This window comes from Schistocerca piceifrons, chromosome X (genome assembly GCF_021461385.2).
Source record: "Schistocerca piceifrons isolate TAMUIC-IGC-003096 chromosome X, iqSchPice1.1, whole genome shotgun sequence".
NCBI classification, from domain to species: domain Eukaryota; kingdom Metazoa; phylum Arthropoda; class Insecta; order Orthoptera; family Acrididae; genus Schistocerca; species Schistocerca piceifrons.
Genome location: NC_060149.1, coordinates 921,157,089 through 921,183,443, shown reverse-complemented (window position 1 = coordinate 921,183,443; position 26,355 = coordinate 921,157,089). Strand labels below are relative to the sequence as shown.

General features: G+C 37.6%; 1 protein-coding gene across 2 annotated transcripts in view; it reads right to left on the bottom strand.

The window, feature by feature from the left end:
• The window catches only part of LOC124721097, a 654,343-nt gene that overhangs the window by 554,622 nt on the left and 73,366 nt on the right, over positions 1–26,355 (bottom strand). For both annotated transcript variants that reach the window (XM_047245917.1, XM_047245918.1), the window contains exon 3: positions 10,168–10,431. In XM_047245917.1, coding sequence (XP_047101873.1) covers positions 10,168–10,431 — 264 coding nt within the window. The remainder of the gene's footprint in view (positions 1–10,167; positions 10,432–26,355) is intronic.

Here is a 26,355-nt window from a genome sequence, read left to right as displayed (position 1 = left end):
TGGGCTACCCAGTGAATGTAAAAAAATCTAGGGGTCTACTCCAGGTTTATGAAGTCTTTAAAGTTACAGTAACTGCACAGTCTGTTATTGACACAAACCATCTGCCTCGAGCTGTTAATTACTTGCAAAATTGGCTGGGATCAGTCTTTTTCCCAAATTGACTTAGCAGAAGTCCACTTGCAGGTTCCATTAGATGGCACACCAAAATGATTGCTCGTAGTGAACAAGCCTTTTGGTCTTTATCAATGTCAATGTTTATTATTCGGGAACTAATGCCCGAGCTATATCCCAGGGCATTTTGAAGCAACTTATGGTAGATGTTCCTTGTTGCATCAACTATCTTAATAATATTGTAGTTAAAGACACAATGACAGAAGAACACTTACATAACCTCTGTTCTCTCTTTACTCTTTTGCTAACTGCAGGTGTTCAATATAAGCTTACTAATTTACAATTTTTTCAACCTTCTGTTGTGTATCTGTCACAAAATTTCCTGGCAGGGTGTTTGACTCACTGAACTGCATATTGATTGGGAAAATCGCACACTATCACAGGTTTATTCTGGATGCAGCCACTCTGGCTCACCCTCTGCACCAGTTGCTTCATAAAAACGTTCCTTTCAAGTGGTTTCTAGCCTGTGAGCATGCATTTATGCAACTTAAAACAAAATATGCTCCTCGGCTTGCTTTGCCATCTCCCAACTTTTAAACATTTAGTGTTGGCGACAGATGTGTCCTAGTATTTAGTGGGGACAATTACAGCCCATCATCACACAGATGACTTTGAGAAACCTATTGCTTTTGCATCCAAAACACTCAATGAAGCTCAGCAGCACTATTTGCAAGTCGAAATAGAAGTCCTTGAGACCATTTATGCTTTAAAAAAATTCATGTGTCATACGGTACAAAATTTAATTTTGTCACAGATTATAAAGTTTTCCTTGTTTTAACCTTCAGCTGCTTTACCTGACAAAGCCACTTATTGCCTTCAATGTTGAGCCTAATTTTTGTTGAGAGAAGTCTTAAGCATGTGGTACATATGGTATGACAAATGTGTCTTGACCATCTGCCGAGCTGAGCATCTGGCACACTACCTTTCCCTGTTAGGTGGTGTCATTCTCTTGTTGATGGGAGGGGGTACTCCCCACGTTGTGTTTCCAGCAGAACTGTGCATGGAGGTTCCTAACTTGTTACATCAAGGTCATTGGGGAGCCTCTTGCACTAAACAACTGGCCTGCCAACACATGTTCTGGCCAAGTATTGATCAAACGGTAGAGTGCCCGGATGTGGCCTGCCACAAGTGTTCAAATCAACAGCTGCCACTGCACAATGATTTTTTCCCTTGGTAAGCGCCCACATTACCTTGAAAAAGATTCCATATACTTCACTGGACTTTTTTTAGATAGTTTTTGGTGGTAATTGATTGTTGATGCCTTTTCCAAATTTCTTTATGTTGTTCATTGTACATCCAACGCAGCAGTCATGACTGTCGAGGCACTGTCCAGTTTTTTTCTGTCAGATGTCTACTTGCTACAGTGGTTTCAGATAATAGTCTTCAATTTTTGGATCAATCTTTTAAAGAATTTTGTTCACACAATGGAATCTACCACATCACATTGACTCCCTTTTATCCACAGTCCAATGACAATGCAGAACATCTTGTATGAACATTCAGAACACAAATTCACAAATATGTCATGGAATTTCTTAGTGGAGGAGACCTTTGTATTCTTTCTCAGTTGTTACAGAATGACTAATATGGGACCGGAGCCCGCCCAAGCTCTTGTATGGCCAGCAGCCGTGGACACAGCTCGATCTCCTGCTGCCACACAAGTATCCTGTGGCAGTACTGATGTCACTGCACTTTGTCTTGGAAGTCCAGTCTGGCCCCAAGGGTTATGATGATATCTGAGTTGGATTCCAGGCATCATCCACAGCCAGTGCAGGTGCTGTGCATTCATGGTGTGTACCGATGAGCACCTTGTGGCATGTCACTACAATTAGCTGTTCCCTCAGGTGGGCACAGATGACTCCCTGTTGACCACCATGTTGGCACCGCTTCCACTAACATTACAGTTCGCTGAGGGCAGCATGCCAGCCAGACTGACTGATATTACCCACACAACCAACATGGGCTCCAGCTGTTCTGCCAGTAGAACAGCCCAATACAGATGATGTTGGTTGGCCTCTGGATGACAGCGTGGAGCTTCTCTTGAGGAAGGCGATGCCATGGCTTCATTAGCATACCCACAGGTGCCTCCTACACTGACTCAAGAAAGTATAAGTAAACATAAAATTGAATACTAAAAATGTGAATACACAAAATTTATGTTCTGTAAAAATATTTATTTAATAGTTCATTATGAGTCAGCTATCAGCTTCCTAAACAACAATTGTGGAAATGATAGATTTTTACTCACCATAAAGATGGCACATTGAGTTGCAGACAAGCACAACAAAAATATTGTTACACACTAAGCTTTTGGCCAAGCCTTCGTCAGAAAAGGAAAACAAACATGCATTCACACTAGCAAGCCCACCTCACACACACACAACCACTATCTCTGGCTGCTCAGGCCAGACTGGAACTGAAATGTGTCAAACAGGAGCAACAATCCGTTGTGGAATGGGGAAGAGGGAGAGATAGCACAGTACATGTGGGGGAAGAGAGAACAGTGCTGCCTGGCAGAGCATGCAGGGACTTGAGATGGCAGACAAGGCTACCTGGTGCAGTGTCAGGAGGTACTGGGGGTGGGAGGGAAGGGAAAAAAGGAGCAGAAATGAGAGGATCAGAGAAGGGGAAAAGATTGGTGTGTGCATTGGCAGAGAGCAGTGCATAATGAGGGTGAAGGGATCGGAGATGGGAGGAGGTTATAGGACAGAGAGGACAGAAACTGGTGGGTGGACAGTGTGGGGACCGTAGGTTGAGGCTGGAATGATTCAATGTGTTATAAGGATCACTCCCATCTGCACAGTTCAGAAAAGCAGGTGGTGAAGGGGTGGATCCACAGGGCCCATGTTGTGAAGCACCCATTGACATCAAACATGTTGACCAACAGAGTAGTCCACTTTGCTCTTGCTCATAGTTCGCCAGTGGTCATTCATCCTGGAAAATAGCTGGTTTTTAGTCATACCAAAATAAAAAGCTAAGCAATGACTGCAGTGGATGTGGTACATGACATGGCTGCTTCAGTTTGTCTCACCTGAGCAGTCAGAGATAGCAAACATGTGTGTGAGGTGGACTTACTAGTGTGAATTTGTGTGTGTTTTCCTTTGCTGATGAAGGCTTTGGTCAAAAGCTTGATGTGTAACAGTTTTTACATCGTGTCTGTTTGCAACTCAGTGTCTCATCTTTGTGGTGAATAGCAATCTATCCTTTCCATAATTGTCAATGCTCCTACATGGATTGTCCATTGTTTGCTCTTTGGTCACTTACCTAATAGCATCAAAAGTCTGACAGATAGCCATATAGCATTTAAAAGGAAATTAAAAGAATTTCTTAATGGCAACTCCTTCTACTCATTAGATGAATTTTTGGATATAGTAAGTGGGTAATTTCCCAACCTCCACAAAGAAAAAAAAAATATATATTATTGAGTGTCATGTAATATTTTGTCTAATGTAATATCTTGTATGGACATCATTTATTAACCTGACACCTACCACATCATTACAAAGTGTCGTATTCATGATCTATGGAACAAGTATTAATCTAATCTAATCTAATCTAATACTATCCAGATAGTCCATGCAACTTCAAAAGAAACTGAATAGCTGCATAAAGAGTGTTTTTCAGGTATGTGACATTTTGCAACTATATATTGATACAAAACTGCAAGCATAATGTAACACCCAAAGAAGCTCTAAACAAATAAATCTTGTATTACAATATGTTCAGAGAGTAAAAGTATAGGAACATAAAACCCAAAATCATTATACAAGTGAGGAATAGCACAGTTCATGTACCTCTTACAAATTACATGAACAAATTGGTGAATGTGATGAACATTGCATACAAAGGTGGGGGGAGGGGGGGGGGCTGTGGGGAATATTATTTTACTGATACCACCAGACAACTAAATAAATTTTTTCAACATTTGAATTCACACCACTGTAAAACTGAGTTTACAATGGAGTTGGGAGAAGACTTTTTACACCTTACCACAGACATTAGTAAGCAATGCCATTCCATTCAAGGTATACAAGAAAGTAACTTATACAGACGCAGTAATACTGGCCAGTTCCCAGCATCCTATAACACACAAACATTCAGTCTTCCACTCCATGGTGCACTGTCTACTATCTTGCCAAGAACCAAAACAGATTTTGAAAATTAATTGAAAATAATTAAAGAAATAGCACACAGCAATGATTATATTTGTACCACTATTGACAGCATACTCAGTAGAAAGGAGAGACAGAGGATAACAGCACTTCTGTACTGTCTTCAGAAAACACTAGCCACTCTGATAACAAATGGGCCCCGATACAATATGTAGGCAGGACATTACAGATATGTGCCAACAAACTAAAATCCAGGAAATATACTCAAGCTTTTTATACTAAAAATACAGTTTTTCACATTCTGTTCAACAGTGAAGATAAGATTCTACCTTTAGAACAGAGTGGAATTTATAGGATTTCCTGTAATTTGTATGGCAAGTTATATGAAAGTCAGTCAGGTAGCACTATAACTACTAGACTGACTGAGCATGAAAGGAGTTGAAGACTGAAAAAGGCTCCACCTTTGCTGAACATGCTCTGAATGAATGTCATTCTTATGATATTCAATCTGATGTCATCCACAGAGGAATTAAGGGCAGAAAACTAACATTAATTGAAATTCTGCCCCTTTATGAACACTGATCAAAGAGCTCTGGCCTGGTCTTTAATGAGTAAACACAGTTTCAGTATACACTCCTACTAAAGTAGTAGCAGTGAGACAATATTTTTCTTGGCATTAGATAATATCCTTGTTGTGACTGTCCCATATGAACATTCCACAGACTCCATTCTACCCTCTACAGCACCCACAACTTTCTTTTTGGCATTTTGGCAGGTTCACCATATTCATCAGTTTGTCTGTATAATATGGTAATCTGTGCCATCACTCAATTATGTTTTTATTGTTTATACCTTCCTATATTATTACTCTTGAAGTATACTTTAAGTTTATAAGTTCACAGATTTTTGGGTATTGCGTTACGTTTATGGTTTTGTATTTATATATACGAGGGCTATCCACAAAGTACATTACGTTTTGGAATGAAAAATAAATAAAGTATTGGAAATTTTTTTTATTATATACAGATGAAAGCCACACTTAAATACTACTTTTCTACATAGTTGCTATTTAAATTAAGGCACTTATCGTAGCGATGGATGAGCTTGGAAATTCCTTTGTCCTAAAATTCGGCCGCCTGTGCCTTCAACCACGTGGTTAATCAGTAACCTGGTAGAAATACGATTTTTGTGGATTTCCTGGAAAGAGGCACTACAATAAACTCTCAAAGGTATTGCCAAACTCTGCACAACCTCAGAAGAGCAATACAAAACAAGCGCAGGGGAAAGTTGGGCTCAAAGATCTTGCTGATTCACGACAATGCCCGGGCCCACACAGCAAATGCCACTCGTGAAGTTCTCGAATCTTTTAAGTGGGAGTTGTTTCCTCATCCACCGTACAGTCCCGACCTGTCACCGAGCAACTTTCACTTATTCCCAGCAATGAAGAATTGGTTGGCTATGCAGCATTTTGATGACGCCACACAGCTTCAAGAAGAGGTAACCACGTGGTTGAAGGCGCAGGCGGCCGAATTTTACGACAAAGGAATTTCCAAGCTCGTCCATCGCTATGATAAGTGCCTTAATTTAAATGGCAACTATGTAGAAAAGTAGTATTGAAGTGTGGCTTTCATCTGTATATAATAAAAAAATTTCCAACTCTTTATTTATTTTTAATTCCAAAACGTAATGTACTTTGTGGATAGCCCTCGTAGTTGTAAAATGTCACATAACTTTAAAAAACAATCTTTGAACAACTATGAACTTTCACTGAAGTTGTGTGGATTATCAGTGTAATATTAAGATATTTGATAATAGCCTAGGAAGCCAATTATTAAATAAATATTACTGTCAAAGATAAATACTATGTATTCTTTTTGATATGTATATGTTCCTCCAAGTACCAATAGAATATTCCATAAATATTTTAAAATTATGTGTCTAATCAAAGACATACTATAGGAGAATGTTAATTAACAAAATTGTGATCACATTATCTAAAATTTTCCACGATATCACAAGCTTCCCTCAGCACTCGTACTGTTTAGGTAAACCAAAAGTGGTTCATAACAAACTATCAAGTAAATATTGTGGAACATAAATACTGCGTGTTCATATTTTTAATATTTAATTTTATGTTCACTTGTAATTTCTAGTCAGTTGTACCAAGTGACAGATAACGATTATTTGGAACAGCTTTCATAGACTGTTTAACACAAAAGTTTCCTTTTGTATTGACACTGATAACGATTGCCCTCTGCCATGCACTTGACAATGCTTTTCAGAGAATAGATGAAGATGTAGATAGGACACTTACATTTAATGTTCAGGATTAATTTTTATGATACATTTTCAGATATATCTAAGTTAGGTGCTATGTGCACATGTTCCCTCCCGTTGTGAAGTTTCACCAAATTCTGACCTTTATGATTTTTTTGACACTTCACCCTAACACTGCTGTTAACACTGATCAAAAGCGTCTGGGCACCCCTATAGACATCATGGGAGGTTGTCCCAATAGTAAAGAGGAGGTAGGTCCTATTGCAGTGTCAGCTGAGAAGCAGTGGCTTTGAATGTGTACTAATCATTGAACGTCATCTGAGTAAAAATCCATCACGGACATTTCAATTCTTCTAAAGCTGTCCAAGTCAACTATTGGTGCCTGCCATCATGTGTCTTGCCAAAAGTAAAATATGTAGGAACTGGTGTTACAGTACAGAAGTTCTTTTCATGGTAATGCTTTGATCCCCTCATTGTACTTAAGAAAATGCTAAATGCTAAAGAATATGAACACATGTTATTGTGGACAATAACATTCCTCACATGTACCAGCCTGCCCAGAGTTCCAGCCTAAACCCAATAGAACACATTTAGGATGAGTTAAAATGTTGACTTCTCTTAAGACCCCAGAATCCAACATCTGTCACTATATTCTCTGTTTTCAGCTGTCGATAAAGAATGGGCTGCCATTCCTCAGCAGATATTCAGATACCTGATTGAAAGTGCCCCATTAGAGTTCAAGCCATCATAAAGGTGAAGGATAGACACACATCATATTAATGTCCACTAATAGGTGTGTGGATACTCTAGGTCAGCTAGTGCAGATAATTCCAGGAATGTACAAAACATCTGGTGAGGGCAATGACTTGGGAAACTTAACTTATAGAGTGAGATTGTGTAATGTGATCATGTATTGTTGATCAAAATGTGGACATGTTAACAGCAAGAAAGATGTATTCTAACTTAAAAATGTAAAAAGTCATTTTACAACAAGGAAAATTAACATTTTAGATTTGTCTCATTTCACTCTTTAAAAAAAAATGTCTTAATTGTATGAAAAACTAGAAATTGATACAGTTTAGTTTCTGGAAGGTGACAGAATCCCACCCACAACGCATTATGTGTGGAATTCTGGTATGAGAGTTTGTCAACAGATACTGGTCTCCTCATATTATGTTATGGTATGCTATTAGTAAGTTCACTGTATCTTTTTTATATGTAAAATTTTGAACAAATAATTTTTGAAGCAGTATTTCTATATATAATGATTATGTGTATACTTTTGTTGGGCCTAAAACCAGCTATTAGTAATGGTTTTTATTTATTTTCATAATTACAATATAAAATTAGAGCATTTCAAGTAAGTAATTCATTTTATAAAATCAACTTCTACAAATTCAAATTATTATGTAAATCTCTGTGTTACATTCCCTTCATATGTAAATTATATCTTTGGTTTGGGTGTGGTGTGAGATCTGGCAAGAGTTGGAATAGCACAGCTGTATCTTCCCTAGCAGTGTGAGAAGTTGAGGCTAAGCAAGCAGAGTGGAACTATGTGCTAGTATGCAGTTAAACAATGTTTTATGTTATTTGGGCAAGAGTTTATGATTAATTGAAAGTAATACTGAAATCATATGTTGAAATCAATTAAGAAAGGTCACCAGTTCCACATGTTGTATGAAAAAAGGGAGAGAGAGAGAAAAGAAAAAAAATTGAAGCATGTAATAGAATGACTACAATTGTTGACAGCATAAGTCCTAAAACAAATGTAAAACTTATGTTTCGCTTCCTGCTCCTGAATAATTTTAAATATATTGCAACTATCTTGTAATTTTGGAGTAAATTATAATTAAAGTTGAAATCAATGTGACATGTAGCCTCTAACTTAGATGTATCTGAAGAGGTATCCATCTGCACTGTTTATTGTGGTCACCCACTATCATCCATAAAAATGAAGTCAGGGCTGAACGCACCCCTGAAGAGATGTAGGTGGGGAAGCAGTAAAGTTTCAAAATGATGTTGATTGGTGAGCATACCACATTCAAAGAGCTGTAGGTCAGTATGCCCATGCAACATTACGCCTTGCCACACCATAATACTTGGACCACCAAAACAATGATGTATGACCATGTTCCTGGGGGTATTAATTATTTTTGCTCTATAAGGGAATGACAAAAATTACTACTCAGACTAAATCTGTTATCATTTGAGAAGAGCACATGATCCCACTCCTTGTTGGTCAATTTCTATAGTCTTGTTACCATAAAAAACTGTGCCACCAATGTTTGGTCATTAATGGAACACAGTTTACTAGTCAATTGGGTAGAAAGACCACCCCCACAGTCATCATGTCACTATGGAGCATGAGATTGTTTGTATTAGAGTTCTGTAAAATGTGGTTACCACTGCACCCACTGTTTGGCATGGGTCATATCTTGCCTGTTGCACGCTGTAGCAGTCATCCGCCGCTCCATTTGACCACAACAGATTACCTTGTCTCATTCTGGCAGCAGTGCCTGTGGTTCAGAATGCTCCCTATAATGTGAAACAATGCTATGAGCAATAACAAACTCCTGGGCTACAGTCATCACATTCCATTCTTGTTCCAGTTTCCTGGTATTTCTTCCACATGTATGTTTCCAACATCTGCAACACACTGTGTACCATCATATCACATGGAATAAATAAATAAATAAATAAAGTCATCCAGATGTTGTCTCTGGGCCATGTCATAATGAAGAACACCATCACAGTGCTCTATAGGTGCTCACTAACTGACACACATTGTCTTTTCCTGTTCCTTCAAATGTCTCGTGTTGTAGTGTCAGCCCATTCGGTGCTGTAGTTCCACTGACTTCATGCCATGTGATGTCCAACTTTCTATGCATGACTGGGAGGCCTATGGCAACATGCTAATGCATTTTCACTCACGTCCACAGAGTAGTTAATATGTTATATTATTTTATCGATCACATTATTAAGTTTTGCAGAATAATGTACTTCACCATCTGTTCTGTTCCCTAAATTTCCTCATTTATCTCCTTCATGTTTCAAATGTGTGTAACATTTGGGGACAAGATGTTTTCACCAAATAGTGACCCTGTCTGTGTGAAATTACTTTATTTTCTGACAGGATAAAGCAGAAAACTGTAATCTTTTTGATTAAATGCATTGAGAGCAGTAAAGATTACAGTTTAATTTGGAAAAAAAGAAGTATACTCAGTTTTTGTCATGTTCACTCATCCAACCACCTGTTATCTACAAATGAATGGTTGCTGGCAGAGTACTTTCCTTATGATTTCTATGCTAATAACCTTTGTTCTTCAGATACCATTGGTTTTTATTTGCATCCAGAGGATCGACAAAGCTTAGAGTGGAAGAGAGAATTCCTTAATTTTGCTAGTTATGTGTTCTGTCAGTCATATTCACAAAAAAGGCACTATTTAGCATTTAAAAGTAGAACAATCACAATGAATGACTATTGCAAATACAGTCAGATTTTGATATGATTTCTAGGATGAATTTGCATTTTTTCAGTTTCAATACAGAAACAAAGGAAAATTTTAATATGTAACTATGATACATAATTCATACTTCTCCCTTGTACCTCCACAGTCTTAGCAGCACCTTGATTTAATTTTGATATATCCATCTGCAGAATACTTGCAAGGCTTCTCTTGATATTTATAGACCACAATGGCTCATCTTTCAAAATACTGATTGATTGTACATAGCCTTGTTGATAATGAACAATAAATTGGTTCTCAAGATGATGAGAATTGTTTGGTAAGAGTATATTTTTTACATGATTTCTTTTCTCATCATTGTCACCTAAATTTCCATTATGTAGTGAAGTTGAACAGTCATGAAACTGCAAAGGAGAAACCATTGTTAAAATGTTGTGAGAAAAGTGGTGATATTACATTAAATTTTTGTTACAGATACAATTTACAATAGAAGTTAGAAAACTATAAAAACTCCACTATAATGAAAGGTTTTCTATACTAATAATAATAATAATAATAATAATTCAGAATTATGTATTGTTGGAAATAAAGTTATTTTGTAAAAGGAAAAAGATATTTTGAGAAGACCAAAGTTATTCTCAAGAATTAAGAAGTATGGGCAATTAAAAAAAGTTACAGTATATTTTTGAAAAATTTATGAACCCACATTGCAATATAATTAGTGAACTCCATTGATTTTACCCTCCAAAGCCATAACTTTATAAGAAAGTTAATGTAATATAATACAATAACCTTTTGTATTGTTTACATCAATTCATCATGTTATTCAATTTTATGTAGCTTTTAAGAGCATACATTTTTTTAAAAATAAGTGAAGTATTTAAGAAACACAGTAAAATTCTAACAGCATTAAAACGTATTCTGTGAGTAATATATTATCAGCCTGTCTGGCTACCCGTGTGGTCTAACACACTGCTTTCCAAGTGGGAAGGCGTGATGGTACCCAGCACGAATCTGACCAGTGGATTAGTGTCGAGGTCCGGTGTGCCAGTCAGCCTGTGGATGGTTTTTAGGGCAGTGTTCCATCTGCCCTAACGAATGTGGGCTGGTTCCTCTTATTCCACCTCAGTTACTCTATGTCAGTGAGTGCTGTGCAAACACTGTCTCCATGTATGCGTACACCATAATTACTCTACCACGCAAACATTGAGGTTACACTCACCTGGAATGAAATGTTCCTGGTGGATGGGGGGGGGGGGGGGGGAGGGGGGGGGAGGCGATCCACTGGGGGCCGAACGGTACAATAACCCTGGGTTGGGTATGGGGTAGCAGTGGGGTGAGTGGACTGCTGTAGCCTGTTGTGGGGTTATGAACCAATGAGGGCTATGGAGGGGACGAGGCCTCTCTGTTCTTTCTATGTCCCCAGGTCAATACACACATACATACATACATACAATACATTATCGGTTTTGCTTTTGTCCAAATGTGTGTTGTCATCCATTTTTAGCTGTCAATCTTCTGTTCCTGTATTGCCCATTTTATGATTTCTTTACAAAAGAGCCATTATTGATCAATTAATTGGTAAGAGAAGAAAAATACTCTATCTTTATAACAGTATTGTTATATACAGCTTCATTTCATACTTTAGTTGCCATTTGTTTGGCTGGCCCATCACTTGTGCCATTTTAGCTTCACCTAGTGTTTATAGTACAGGAGTGTACATCAAAATCTTCACCGATAATCTGTAAGACTTGCTGCTTATTGTGTGCTTAGGAGAAAAATGTTAATGACCAGAGGGCAGCCACTACTGAGGAACAAATGTAGCAGCATTATCTTTGTTGTAGTAATGAAAATTTGATTTAGGAACAATTTGTGCTCAAAGAATCTGACAGTAAACTAGTCTAAGTTAATGTTTGTGATATGCAATTCTGAAAGTGATCAAAGATGAGGAAGGATACAGTTGTATAACATTTATTACAATATTACAATTACTAGATTCAGTAAGAATGAAATCAAAATGGACAGCTCTGACGATGATGATGATGATGAGCGTGTGGCGTCATTGGCCGGGAGGCCCCTCGCGGGGCAGGTCCGGCCGCCATAGCGCAGGTCTTATTACATTCGGCGCCACATTGGGCGACCTGCACGCCGGATGGGGATGAAATGATGATGAACACAACACAACACCCAGTCCCTGAGCGGAGAAAATCTCCGACCCAGCCGGGAATCGAACCCGGGCCCAGAGGACGGCAATCCGTCACGCTGACCACTCAGCTACTGGGGCGGACAGCTCTGACGATGATCTCTACTAAAATTGTTCTATTAATTCTCACTCGCACTAAGTGACAACACTTTTTATATTGTAGAACATTAAAATTTAAAGTGATGCCTAGAAAAGTTTGTTGCTTCATAAGGAAATAATCTTCTGAATTACATTCCCTTATCATGTGCTGTAGAAGGAAGAAAGGAAGGAAGGAAGGTTAGGGTTTAATGTCCCATCAGCATCAAAGCCATTAGAGATGGATCACAATTTCAGAATGATTCAGTAATGGAAGGAGGAAATTGGCCATGACCTTTCAAAGGAACCCTCCTGGCATTTGTCTGGGGGTGATTTTAAGGAAAGTACGAAAAACCTAAATCAGGATGGCTGGACATGGATTTAAACTCTCATCCTTCTGAATGCAAGTTCAGTGCCACCTTTCTCAGTCCATGCTGTAGAGTACTGTACCTTCTGGAGCATAAAATACTCAACAATAGGATATATAAAACACAATTTGATCTTCAACTCCAAAAATAACTCAATGCCATGAGTATGTAATGCTAAGAAACAGAACTTCCTGGTTTGGGTAATGCATTGTTAGTACCCCTCTGTCTTAATATTCTCAAGAAAACGAAAACACTCCTTGGGCCACCACATCCCATTGGTGTACTTCTGCGATAGGTTCACAAATATTTCTTTTAGCACTGGTTGAAGGCTGTGTGTCCTCTATTATTAAAATTATGGAAAAAAAAACATTACAGTAAATTACCTGATATTACCACATAAACAAAAATAGTATTTACTACACTTTACATACTGCACAAAGCATATAGTAGTTATGGAAGATCATTGTATTATTCCCCAAAACAAACTCATTCTGTGGATATACAATAACAAATCCTTGCTAGTATAATCAAGATTTGCAACAGATTAATGATGGAGAACAACTCCAACCATTTCTCATATACACTGTTACTGCTGGAAACCATGACTCTTCAAATATCAGAAATACCCAAAGATGTTCAAGACGGCGTCCAGTGTAAAAGTCTATTGTGTATCTCGTCAAAAAAGTGGCAATTTTGCTGGTAAGAAGAAAGTGTGTGTAAAATATAAACGTGGAATATCAAAACTAAATGACTGTGTTTCTAAATTACAACTCATGATCAGTGAACTGAAAATGGATATTAGTAAACTTACATTAGAAAAACGTGAGCTGATTTTGAAACAGGAAATGATGAAAGAAGACTCAGATAAGTTTACAAAAGATGTGTGCAGAAACAGTTCACAGAGTGTCAGAAATAAAAAAAAAAGTGTGGAAACAGCATAAATTTAGTGCACAACAACGGCTGTGATGTGTTATCTATGATAAATAACGAAAACTCCAAAAGTAAACAAAGTGCTCTTGCATCGTCAAGAAGTAGTGCGTTTAGTAACTCCTGTAAAATAAATAAAGACAGCTACAAGAAAGTTTTAAGTACTGGAAAGCGTGTGGGGGCAATACACAAGATTTTATTTCTATCTGATAGTCATGGATGACACTGTGCTAGTTTATTAAATCAAACACTTCCACCAAGATATTTTGCAATGTCCATTGTTGTCCAAATGCTCAATTGAAATATGTTGTTAATAACACTGAAGAAAACGTAAAGTACTTAGTAAATTTGGCTGTGTTATTGTTCTGACCGGAACAAATGATGTAGAATCAGATATCAAGGATTACCAATGCACAGCACCCTACAGATTTGACAGGGTGGACTGGAATGACAAAATATACAAAATGAACACGTTCTAGATGGACTATGTTACCCAGTATGGTCACGTCTGCAGCTCGTGGTCTCGCAGTCGCATTCTCGCTTCCCGTGCATGGGGTCCCGGGTTTGATTCCCGGTGGGGTCAGGACTGGGTGTCTGTATTGTCCTCATCATTTCATCATCATTCATGAAAGTGGCAAGATTGGACTGAGCAAAGGTTGGGAATTTGTATGGGTGCTGATAATCTCGCAGTTGAGCACCCCAAAAACCAATCATCATAATCAGTACAGTGACACTAAGATACTGGATGTTAATCTGTTTTTAAGGAGCACTGATTTTACAAAGTATGGGCTACATTTGGTGCTAGAAGGGAAAGAAAAACTATGCAGGAACCTTCATTATTCAGCCATGATTCATTCCACCACACCATCACTGATCTCTGTAACTGCTTGCAACAGGCAGATCAATCACTCACCAAAACTGTATGCTTACAATATGGGAAAATAACAGAAGAAGAAAACAAAATAATTATAGTAAATATGCATACTATGGAATGAACAAGCATCAAGGTAGCAACACAGAAGACAATATCACCACAGTATACAAAAATAACAGAAGAAGAAACCTTCAGTGGAATGAACAAATGGCAGGGAACCAGCACAGAAGACAACATGACTATGTAAAAAGACTGAGGAGGAAGCCAAACCAGAGTGGACAGAAGATATAAACAACAGATCATGATGAAGCACCAGGCAGAAGTTAGCGTCCAAACAACACATGAACGATTTTTTATGGCCCAATCCACTGCAGAAGAAAACGACCATGTAGTAGTCCAGGACTCCCAGGTGGTGAAAATCATGTTAGAAACAAAAAGTAGATTATGGCCTACTCTTCAAAGAATTAACCCAGCAAGAAATATACCTCTCATAGAACTGAATAATTCTTTAACTCTCCTTTATCATAATGTACAGAGCTTAATCAGTAAGCTATATGAGCTAGAGGTCTTTTTGAATGGTTCACTGAAGGAGACTTCTATCTTGCAAGTAACTGAGCACTGGCTGCAAGAAATACAGAAATGTGCAGTTGGGATTTCAGATTTTCAGTTGGGCTGCAGCTTTTGGAGGGAAACATACAGAGGGGGTGGAACATGTATATATGTAAGAGTAGATATTAAATTAAAGTAAAGTAGGTTTATAAATGTCTGCTGTATTGAAAAATATTTGGAATACTGTTTATGTGAACTAAAAGATAGTAAAATATTAATCGCATGTATATATAGGTCCCCATCTGGCAATTTTGAATTGTTTTCTGAAAATTTGGAAAATCTTCTGAACTATCTAAACAGTCAGTCAAAATACATAATTGTGCTTGGGTATTTCAATGTTAATTTCAAGGACAATTGTAAAAAAGGGCAAAAACTTGTTAATCTACTAAAAACATACAATATGAACATGTGTGTAGAAGATACCAGCAGATACGGCAGCAGAAGTGAAAGTACTATAGACCAAATATTCATTGACCAATGAAAATGTTGCATTAAATCTGAGGTATTGGATACAGGTTTCTCTGACCATCAAGAAGTTAAATTGACTCTAGAGAAATCTCATGAGAAAAGTAACAAGAGGGGTTATATCGAGAGAAGATTAATTAATGACGACAGCATTAGGGTTTTTAATCTAATGTTAAAAAATGTAAACTGGGACATGGAAAGCAATAGTTATGTGGATATAAAATTCAAGTTCTTGTCAAATTATAAATACTGCTATGATATTTCATTCCCTCTGAACAAAATAAAAATTAACAAACACTCAAATTCTTGGATAACAAGTGAAATCAGAGTGTCATCAGAAAGTCTTAGAATCCTATGTAAGTGTGCAAAGTAAAATACTGTTTGAAACAATATGTAAAGTGTTATAGGGGAAAGCACGGGGAAGCCATAGTTGCTGCAAAAAAGAAGCACAATGATTCATCTGTCAGAAAGGGTAACAACAAAATGAAATCTATGTGGAAAGTTATTAATAACCATACAGGCAAACATGAAAATGCTAGTAATAAAATCACCATAAAACACAGAAATGAAGTTTTTGATGATTCACTTTTAACAGCTAATATATTTAATGATCTTTATATTAATGTAGCCGGAAACGTGATCACCACTACATGTAATCCAAAGATGAAGGTATCAACTCCAATAAATGAAAGGACAATGTACCTATATCCTGTAACACCCAAAGAAGTACAAACGGCTATCAGCAAACTAAAGAGTAAAATGACCTGTGGATTTGATGGTATCCCTGACGAAATTATTAAATACAGTACCAATAATGTTGTCTCCCAACTTGTGGACATAATCAATGACTCCTTTGAAACTGGTGTGTTTCCAAGTAAACTTAAGCAGTCAGCAGTAATACCAGTTTATAAGAGTGGTGACAAGTTTGACATTAGAAATTTCAGACCACTATAATTAATCTGTATTTTCGAAAATAATTGAAAGAATAATGTATAATAGATTGCTAGAATTCCTAAACAAAAATAAAATTCTTGGAAATGCACAGAACGGTTTCAGAAAAGGCAAAGCTACACAAACGGTTCTCTTAAGTTTCCTAAAACTTGATTACAGATCAATTGAGGACAAGGAACTGATCTGTGGGTTGTTTTTGGATCTTTCTAAAGAGTCTGATCTTATAAATCATAATCTACTGCTGTTAAAACTGTATTATTATGGTGTCCATGGTATGAGTGGTTCAAGTTATATTTAACTGATAGGAAACAAAGAGCACAACTTTCTCAGGATGGAAATGTGTACCATTCTGAATATAGAAGTTCTAATTATGGGGTTCCCCAGAGCTCAGTATTGGGACCATTGTTATTCTTGATTTTTATTAATGACCTACCACAACAATTTTCAACAGCTGATACCAAATTATTTGCTGATTATATCAGCTTCATTACAAAAGGGAAAAATGATTATGAGATGGAGCAAAATTGTTTAAACATAACTGTCTAGTTGTCAATGACAAGAAAACTGTATGGATAAACTTCAACCACGTAAGGAACAAAAATACACTACTGGCCATTAAAATTGCTACACCACAAAGATGACGTGCTACAGATGCGAAATTTAACTGACAGGAAGAAGATGCTGTGATATGTAAATGATTAGCTTTCCAGAGCATTCACACAACGTTGGCACGAGTGGCGAGACCTACAACGTGCTGACATGTGGAAAGTTTCCAACCGATTTCTCATACAAAAATAGCAGTAGACTGGCATTGCCTGGTGAAACGTTGTTGTGATGCCTCGTGTAAGGAGGAGAATGAGTACCATCACGTTTCTGGCTATGATAATGGTCGGATTGTAGCCTATCGCAATTGTGGTTTATCATATCGCAACATTGCTGCTCGTGTTGGTCGAGATCCAATGACTGTTAGCAGAATATGGAATTGGTGGGTTCAGGAGGGTAATATGGAATGCCGTGCTGGATCCCAACAGCCTCGTATCACTAGCAGTTGAGATGACAGGCATCTTATCCGCATGGCTGTAATGGATCGTGCAGCCACGTCTCGATCCCTGAGTCAACAGATGGGGACATTTGCAAGACAACAACCATCTGCACGAACAGTTTGATGACATTTGCAGCAGCATGGACTATCAGCATGGAGACCATGGCTGCGGTTACCCTTGATGCTGCATCACAGACAGGAGTGCCTGCAATGGTGTACTTGACAACGAACCTGGGTGCACGAATGGCAAAATGTCATTTCTTCGGATGAATCCAGGTTCTGTTTACAGCATCATGATGGTCACATCTGTGTTTGGCGACATTGCGGTGAACGCACATTGGAAGCGTGTATTCATCATCGCCTTACTGGCGTATCACCCGGCATGATGGTATGGGGTGCCATTGGTTACACATCTCGGTCACCTCTTGTTTGCATTGATGGCACTTTGAAGAGTGGACGTTACATTTCAGATGTGTTATGACCTGTGTCTCTACCTTTCATTCGATCCCTGCAAAACCCTACATTTCAGCAGGATAATGCATGACCGCATGTTGCAGGTTCTGTAAGGGCCTTTCTAAATACAGAAAATGTTCGACTGCTGCCCTGGCCAGCACATTCTCCAAATCTCTCACTAACTGAAAATGTCTGGTCAATGTGCCAGTTACTATTCTTGATGAATTGTGGTATTGTGTTGAATCTGCATGGGCAGCTGTACCTGTACCCGCTATCCAAGCTCTGTTTGACTCAATGCCCAGGCGTATCAAGGCCGTTATTACAGCCTGCGGTGGTTGTCCTGGGTATCGATTTCTCAGGATCTATGCACCCAAATTGTGCGAAAATGTAAAATTCACATTATCAAATAGCCAAATTCAGCAAAAGAAGAATATAAAATTTAGAGGATTATGGGTGGATGAGCATCTAAGATGTGAAAAATGTATAGAAATGCTTAACAAAAAATTAAGCAAGTACTGTTACATATTAAAAATGATTAAAGATTGTTGCAATACCAAAACGGTGTTAAGTGCTTATTACACATACGTGCATAGTCTACTGAAGTATGGTATAGTGTTATGGGGAAATACGCCTTTTGCAGAGCAGTCTTTTCAGCTTCAAAAGAAAGCAGTAGGATTAATAAGTGATGTTGCTTACAAGCACCATGTAGAGGTATCCTTAAGGAATTAAAAATCATGGCCTTACCATCTACATTTATATTTGAAAGCATCTGCTTCATTAAAAACCATCAAGTTTCAGATCTGAATGGTGGGATCCACAATTATCAAACAAGGAACAGGGATGACTGGCATAGGGATGTGCACAGAAAAGCAATATATCAGGACAGTGCTGTTTACAAACCAAAAATTCTGTACAGTGCATTGCCAGATAGCATAAAAAAATAACAAACATTAATACATTCAAAAAAGAACTTAAAAAATCTACTAATAAACAACAGCTTCTACAGCATGAATGAATACCGGGAATTTTGCTCAAATCTGTAGGTCTGCTTCATAACTCTCTCAACAAAAATTTATAATTATCAACCTTTCTTAGATAAAACCACACTTCTTTCATCCATTTATGTATCTAATTATGTGCCTAGCTTTTGCACTGTGTGTTACTATGCCTAGTTAACTAAAGTACTGGTATTTAATAGTCTTAGTAAAATAAATGAAAGGGTTTTGCCAGCTTTTATTCTATCTGTATAATCTAATTAAGCAGAATAATGTTTTTGTTATCAAGATGTGTTGATACCAATGATAATATTTTATACATGGTGTAAATATGCAATATTTTAGATTGTTCTGTACTTTGACAAGTCCAACATTATGAATGTGATAACAGGAGCACTAAATAAATAAATAAATAAACTAGCACTGAGGATAAGTTACCTGGATTCCTGTAACTGTGTGCATTCTGTTGGAGACCATAAATCTTCAAAATTCAGAAATACGTAATGGCAAACTGGTAATGATGATAACATACGTGGATGCCTGAGACTGTGTGCATTCTGTACTGTGTGTTGGTATAAACAAAGAGTCCCATCATCAGCTGTCCACAGTCATTTGTGATGAGTTTGGAGCAGTTATCAAAACTGTTTTCATACAAAGAGGTTTATGCTTTTAATTCTTCACTAATACAAATTGTTTGGGAAATTTATTCACCTACTTCGGTAGTATTCCTTATTGATTTATTTACCTTATGAACTCTTCTAGAACTATGAATTCCGATACAGATAAAAACAAATGTGAAAACATCTGCAGAATTAATGTAGGAATTGAACACAGGTCCTCCATTCCCCAGCCAGATTGTCTTCATTGCTTGGCCACTGCTTTTATTGGAGGGTGTTAAATATATGGGTACATAAGTGGAAATTGTAAAAGTTTATTTTTGTAGTTCCTTGGAAAATATATTTTTGCAGACTCCATTTATGATGATGAAAAATGCTCACCTTTTAATCATTTGTAGGTATCATGAAGTTTAAGTTGATTGTGCATCAGAAATTTACAGGACGGTTTTCTCAAAAATGGTGGGTTGTTGAGGAATGAGGAGGTGGGGATGGGTGGTAATGGGCTAATATATCTTACTATCACTTTAGTTTATGTGGTACACAATCAACCTGTCAAATATGAGATGACTCAGTTTGTCACATATGAAGCCTTATGGGTATTAAGAATGAAATATTTAGTAAAGTAAATAAATAAATGCAGAGAATTATAAAATCCCTAACCTGATATTCCAAGCATAAGCTACATCTAGGAATCCAGTGGTCTTCCTATGTAATAAAATGACATGCACGAGACAAAAACAAAACTTTTTAGGATGTTACAAAACAAGTGGCAGAATAATAGAAACAAAAACACTATAACAAGTAAATGGCAGGAGAATAGGAAGTAACTCACACCAAGTAAAAAATTTTATAAATTATTGTTTTTCTCATACTGCGACAAAATTACAACCTAACATTTGAAAAAGAGATACCCTTATAGCATCAATCTACATAGTACAGCACCTTTTCCTGTGATCAGATTATTCACTACAAGTTTGCACACTCAGTTGTCGACATTCCAAGCCCATGAATTAAGTAGTAAACATCAGGATAGTATATACACACTTATGCTTGTACAATTATATAATATTTAGCTTATATTCTCACAAGTTATAAAGTAAAGAAAGGTTTTATAATGAACTGTTCTACAACCACATTTAGAACTTGCAAATATGTAAAAATAATATGCTTGGAAGCAATTTAAATGTACATAACACGAGATTTGCTTGGATAATGACCACAACTTGTGTAAGAAACTGGAAAGCCACCTAACTATCACTTAATCTAATGAAACAATTAGGTTCAAAATGTATATATTTATAAAAAATCATTACAGTTCAAGAATTTATAGCTCAGTAGAAATCTTTGAGTATTCACAGTGCACTTCAAATTTCTTTTGTGTTGTGTTATAATCCAAGGAAAAAATTTAAATTTAATCTTAAAATCCCAAAACAGACATAATTTTCAAAAAATTTGCTATTAGCATTCTATTTGAATTTTTATAACACCAAAAAAATATATGAAACTTAGAAAGTCACTTTTAGAGAAAAGTAACCAAAAAAATGTGATATTGTCTTTTAAAGTTTCAAAGCAACTGTTGAGTTTATCTTCCTTCTACTATGAAAACAGGAATGATAAATAAACAAGAATGATATGGCAATAATCATTATGTAAGATAAAAATTATCATTTGAGAGTCACCAATATTTGCTTCACATTTAACAAAAATCTTATCTTTCATTGGTCACTCGTGTAAGGAGGTTAAAATATAAACATTATACTGACTGTGGACTAAGTGTACTGCCATGCCAGTGAGAGAGATGCTGTATGAATGCATTAGAATGTGGATGTATTTCTGTGAAGCTCATTAATGTTTTAGTGCTGCACAGTATTAGCACACTTGGTGAAATCTCCATCACCCTGAGTTATATGTGGAATCAGATACTTGAATAAACCACGAAGATCACTTAAATGGCTATCAGTCCTTTTCACTGCTGGCAACCAACTCTGTTATCACAGGGAGATCACAATCTTGGGAGTGACAATTATACCTTTTTGACATCTTCAAGACCGTCTACAAGAAAGATAAGTAGACTGTAACTACTCGTTTTCCTTGAACAGTGTCAGAATGAGCAAATTTGAACTCATGTCAATCATGACAGCATGTGCTAATTACAGTCAGGAATCAGAGTTATTATCATCGTGAATATTGAACCCTATGGGATGTCATGCACTAAAATTTCCTGGAACTAGAAATAGTTAGGCAGCTTGAGAAGTTAGGTTAACTGGGTCAAAGATTTTGTTAATGTAGTAAGTATAGGGATCAGATACTTTCTATAGCAGTTATGCCCACTATTATCTCCACACTTTGCCTAGGTTTCTTCTTCCTTTTTTGTGATGTCCTTATAGGGGACCATTTCACTTTGGCATGGACCCTTGAAGTCATAATTTTAGTGAAAATTTATATCTTTCACAGCAGGTGGACAAAAATATATAAATTGAAATATCTTGCACACCTTCATGTCCTTCGCGTATTTTTTTGAATTCATTAATGTTTCTCTGGATTATGGGGTAATTATTTGCAGCATTTGTTTCTGAAGAGGAATAAATGAGAAAACATGCTAGGTTATTAAAGTATTGTGATTTTTGAATATTTCTGTTGCTCTCCAGTTAGGTGGTGTAACATTACCAGTATTTGGGCAAATTATTCGTCCACCTAGGGCTGATACTGAGGAGAGCTTAATTTGCTTTCTTGACTAAGTATGACTCAGCGGGATGAAGACGTCACGCAGCCACCCCAGGTGAGCTCAGGTGCAGACACATTTAGCGCGTCACCCAAAACGTGTAAATCCCAGAGCTGGGAATCTGACCCGCTGATGATTGCATGTGCTCCAAGAAATGGCACAGTGTCAGGCAATATTAAAGATGGCAAAGTCACAGCTCTTTGAGATTCTACAATAACTCACATCAAATGTTAATGCAAATCTGAATACATTTACAATGTATTGATGTGCATCCAGTGACACAACATATCTCAGTATCTTTAAAACTACAGAAGTTGATATTTCACAGTGATAAACATTTGATCAATGAACCTCCAAATTAACAACTTTTAATTTCAACAAATATTATTTCCGATGATATTATTGCACAATAGGTATCATTTCCCTAGAGCAACATCGTATTCTCCACATTTACATAGATAATGAATACAGCATGAATACCTCCATATTGTCATACTTGTATAGTTATTTAATGAATAGTCTAATATTTTGCCATTAATTTTATTTAAATGTTAATTGCAAGTGCTAGTTAAAAACTGAGCTAATTTAAAAGTGGTCAATGGCATGTGTTGGCGGACAGTAGAAAGTATAGAGACCAGCACTTCAAGAGAACAGCAATATGTTGAAGAAGTAACTCTCATAAAATTACATCATACAAATGCACCACCAACTTCTACTTCTGAAATTAAGAGGGTCATACATTCTCTCAAGAATAAAAGCTCTTCTGGTTTTCATTGTGTTCCCAATAGAGTACTAAGGATTTGTTCCCATATAATAAGTCTGGTATTGTCTGAAATTAGTAAAGCATCACTAACTCAAGGCATTTTTCCAGAGAGACTAAAATATGCTGCTTTTATACCCCTCTTTAAGAAAGGTGATAAGAGAGACGTCAGTAACTACCGACCTATTTCACGGCTGACATTATTTTCCAAAATCTTTGAGAAGGTGATGTATTCTAGACTAGTATCTCAACTTGACAACAATAATATCCTCAGCAAATCACAGTTTGGGTTTCAGAAGGATTGCTCTACTGAGAATGGCATTTACATGTTCACACACCATATTTAAAGCATTAAATAACAAAATAGCACCGGTAGGTATTTTCTGCGGCCTATCCAAGGCATTTGATTGTGTGAATCATAGTATACTCCTAGATAAATTGAAGTTTTATGGGAGTGATGGTATAACCAACCTATAGATCATGTCATATCTAACCAAAATAATGCAGAAGGTTGTACTTAGCAGTAATTCAACCGACAGAATCCAGGGACATAATTATGGCTGGGGAGAAATCATGTATGGGGTTCCCTCTTAGGTCCACTACTGTTTCTCATATATGTAAACGATCTACTATCTAATGTACAACAAGCAGAATTAGTTCTTTTTGCAGATGACACCAGTATCGTAATCAGTCCCAATATACATACAGAAATGGAAGAAATGGTGAATAAAGTTCTCAACAGTATCATTGGCTGGTTCTCACCCTGAATTTCACAAAGACACATCATATTCAGCTCTACACCTCTAGGGGTACTGCACCAGTAATAAGTGTAACACACAGTGACGAAATAATACATGGGGTGGAAAATTCAAAATTATTAGGTGTCTATATTGATGATGTGAAAGTATTAATGTTTCAATGTTGTTTTACACACACACACACACACACACACACACACACATGTATTGTTCATATGCTTTGAAGGTTGCGTGTCACATGTCTCATAAATTCTTTGGTTCATTTTTGGTGTAGTGGTGATGATCTCTGGCTATGTTTTGAAATGTGCAGTTAGTGTTTCATATCATGTTGTCATACTGTGTGATGCTTAATAAATGATTCGTTTCTAAAACGGCATTTGATGATTAACATACACGAGGCTGTGGCTAAGCCATGTCTCCGCTATATCCTTTCTTTCATAAGTGCTAGTTTCACAAAGTTCGCAGGAGAGCTTCTGTAAAGTTTGAAAAGGTAGGAGACGAGGTACTGGCAGAAGTAAGGCTGTGAGGACGGGGCGTGAGTCGTGCTCGGGTAGCTCAGACGGTAGAGCACTTGCCCACGAAAGGCAAAGGTCCCGAGTTCGAGTCTCAGTCCGGCACACAGTTTTAATCTGCCAGGAAGTTTCGAGTCTTCAGTGTGTTTGTCGCCACAAAAAAGTAAACGAACTTCTCCTTCTCCATTACAACGCAAGGTCTCCACACAAATCTGTGCACCTGAGAGGATCTCAGTAAACTGCGTCGGACTGATCTCCTCATCCTCCCTATCACATCTTTAGACTTCCATCTATTTGGTTCAATGAAGGATGCGCTTCACAGGAAGCAGTACGTGGATAATGAGGAAGTTATTGACGCAGTGAGACGTGGCTCTGATGCCGACTACTAGAGTGGTATTATGAGGGCATACAGGGTCTCCCAGTAAGATGGCGTAAGTCCATCGCATTGAAAGGAGATTATGTGGGAAAACAGGGTTTTATAGCCAAAAGAGTGAGGAATAATATGGAGTATTGTCTCCTGAATAAGAGCAACCCGTTTTAAAAAGAAAAGTGTTTTATTACTTATTGAATGCTAATCGTAATTTGGCTCAAATTAAGGCAAACTTTAACAAGACAGGTCTCAGTACGCTACATTTTTTTAGTTTTCTGCGCACTCGTTCCTGTTAGAGGTGTTCGACGTGTCGTCCTTGCCCTTGATTGCAATATTGTACTGCACTTGTCTCTACAGTGAGTCTCTACTAATTCTTTCAGACTTCCTCAAGATCACTTCATAAATCACAAAGAAAATTTACGACTTGTTGCTGCAGTTCTTTCGCCATGTCAGTTTCACTTTTGAGAGGACCCCAAACGTAAAAATCCAGAGGACTGACGTCAGCTGGTCTTGGAGGCCATGGCGCCGTCCCTGCTTAGCCTAGCCATCTTGGACCATACAAGAGCATTAGATGTCGTCTTTCATCAGCAACAAAATGTCCTGGTGCCCCATTATCCATCTATCACAACCCTGCCCTTTGAATTGAGACAGAGGAGGACATAAACGAAAGTTTACATTTGAAACACATTTGTAACACTGCACAACATTTTATATTGTGGTGAGTAGCAGCTCGTAAGGACACCTTCGGAGTTATTTTGCAAACTGACATTTTCCAGGCCCATGTAGGAGTATACGGACAATTTTTTGCACCTGTTATCATATACTTTGTCAGTTTTCGATATAAATTATAGGACACCATATACAGAGTGTGTACTGTGTATGACGTAAAGCAGTCATGCTGGTGATTTTTTCTCCTCATTTAACATTATTCTGAATTTCCCCTTTCCCCATGAACCGTGGACCTTGCCAAGATAGAGTGGCTTGCGTGCATCAACAGTACAGACAACCCTATCGTGGTGCAACCAGCATGAAGGTGCATATTTGGAGAGACCAGGCAAAGAAGTGATTCCTTAAGAACGGCAGCAGTCTTTTCAGTAGCTGCAGGGGGAACATTCTGGATGAATGACTGATCTGGCCATCGAACACCATCCAATTTGGCCTCACTGTGCTGGAACTGCAAACATTTGAAGCGAGGGGAAACTATAGCTTTTACTTTTCCTGAGGGCAAGCAGCTCTACTATATGGTTAAATGATGATGGCATTCTCCTAGGTAAAATATTCCAGTGGTAAAATAGTCCCGCATTTGGATCTTTGGCGGGGACTATTCAGCAAAATGCCGTCATCAGCAGAAATGAAACTGGCATTGTACAGTCGGAGCGTGGAGCGTTGCGTTCCTTAATTGCACAGTTTGGTTAGAAAATTTTATAAGGGTGTTGTACGAATTAAAGTTGAGTATAGTGGGCATTAGTGGCGGCAGGAAGGGCATCCGACCACCGCTTAAAATTAACCTTGCCAAGTCCATTCTAACCATGCCGACCCTGTGTAACCGCGGGACAAGGCACCAGCAAAAGAAAGAAGAAAAGAAAAGAATATTGGGCATTAGTGAAGTTCGGTGACAGAAGGACCA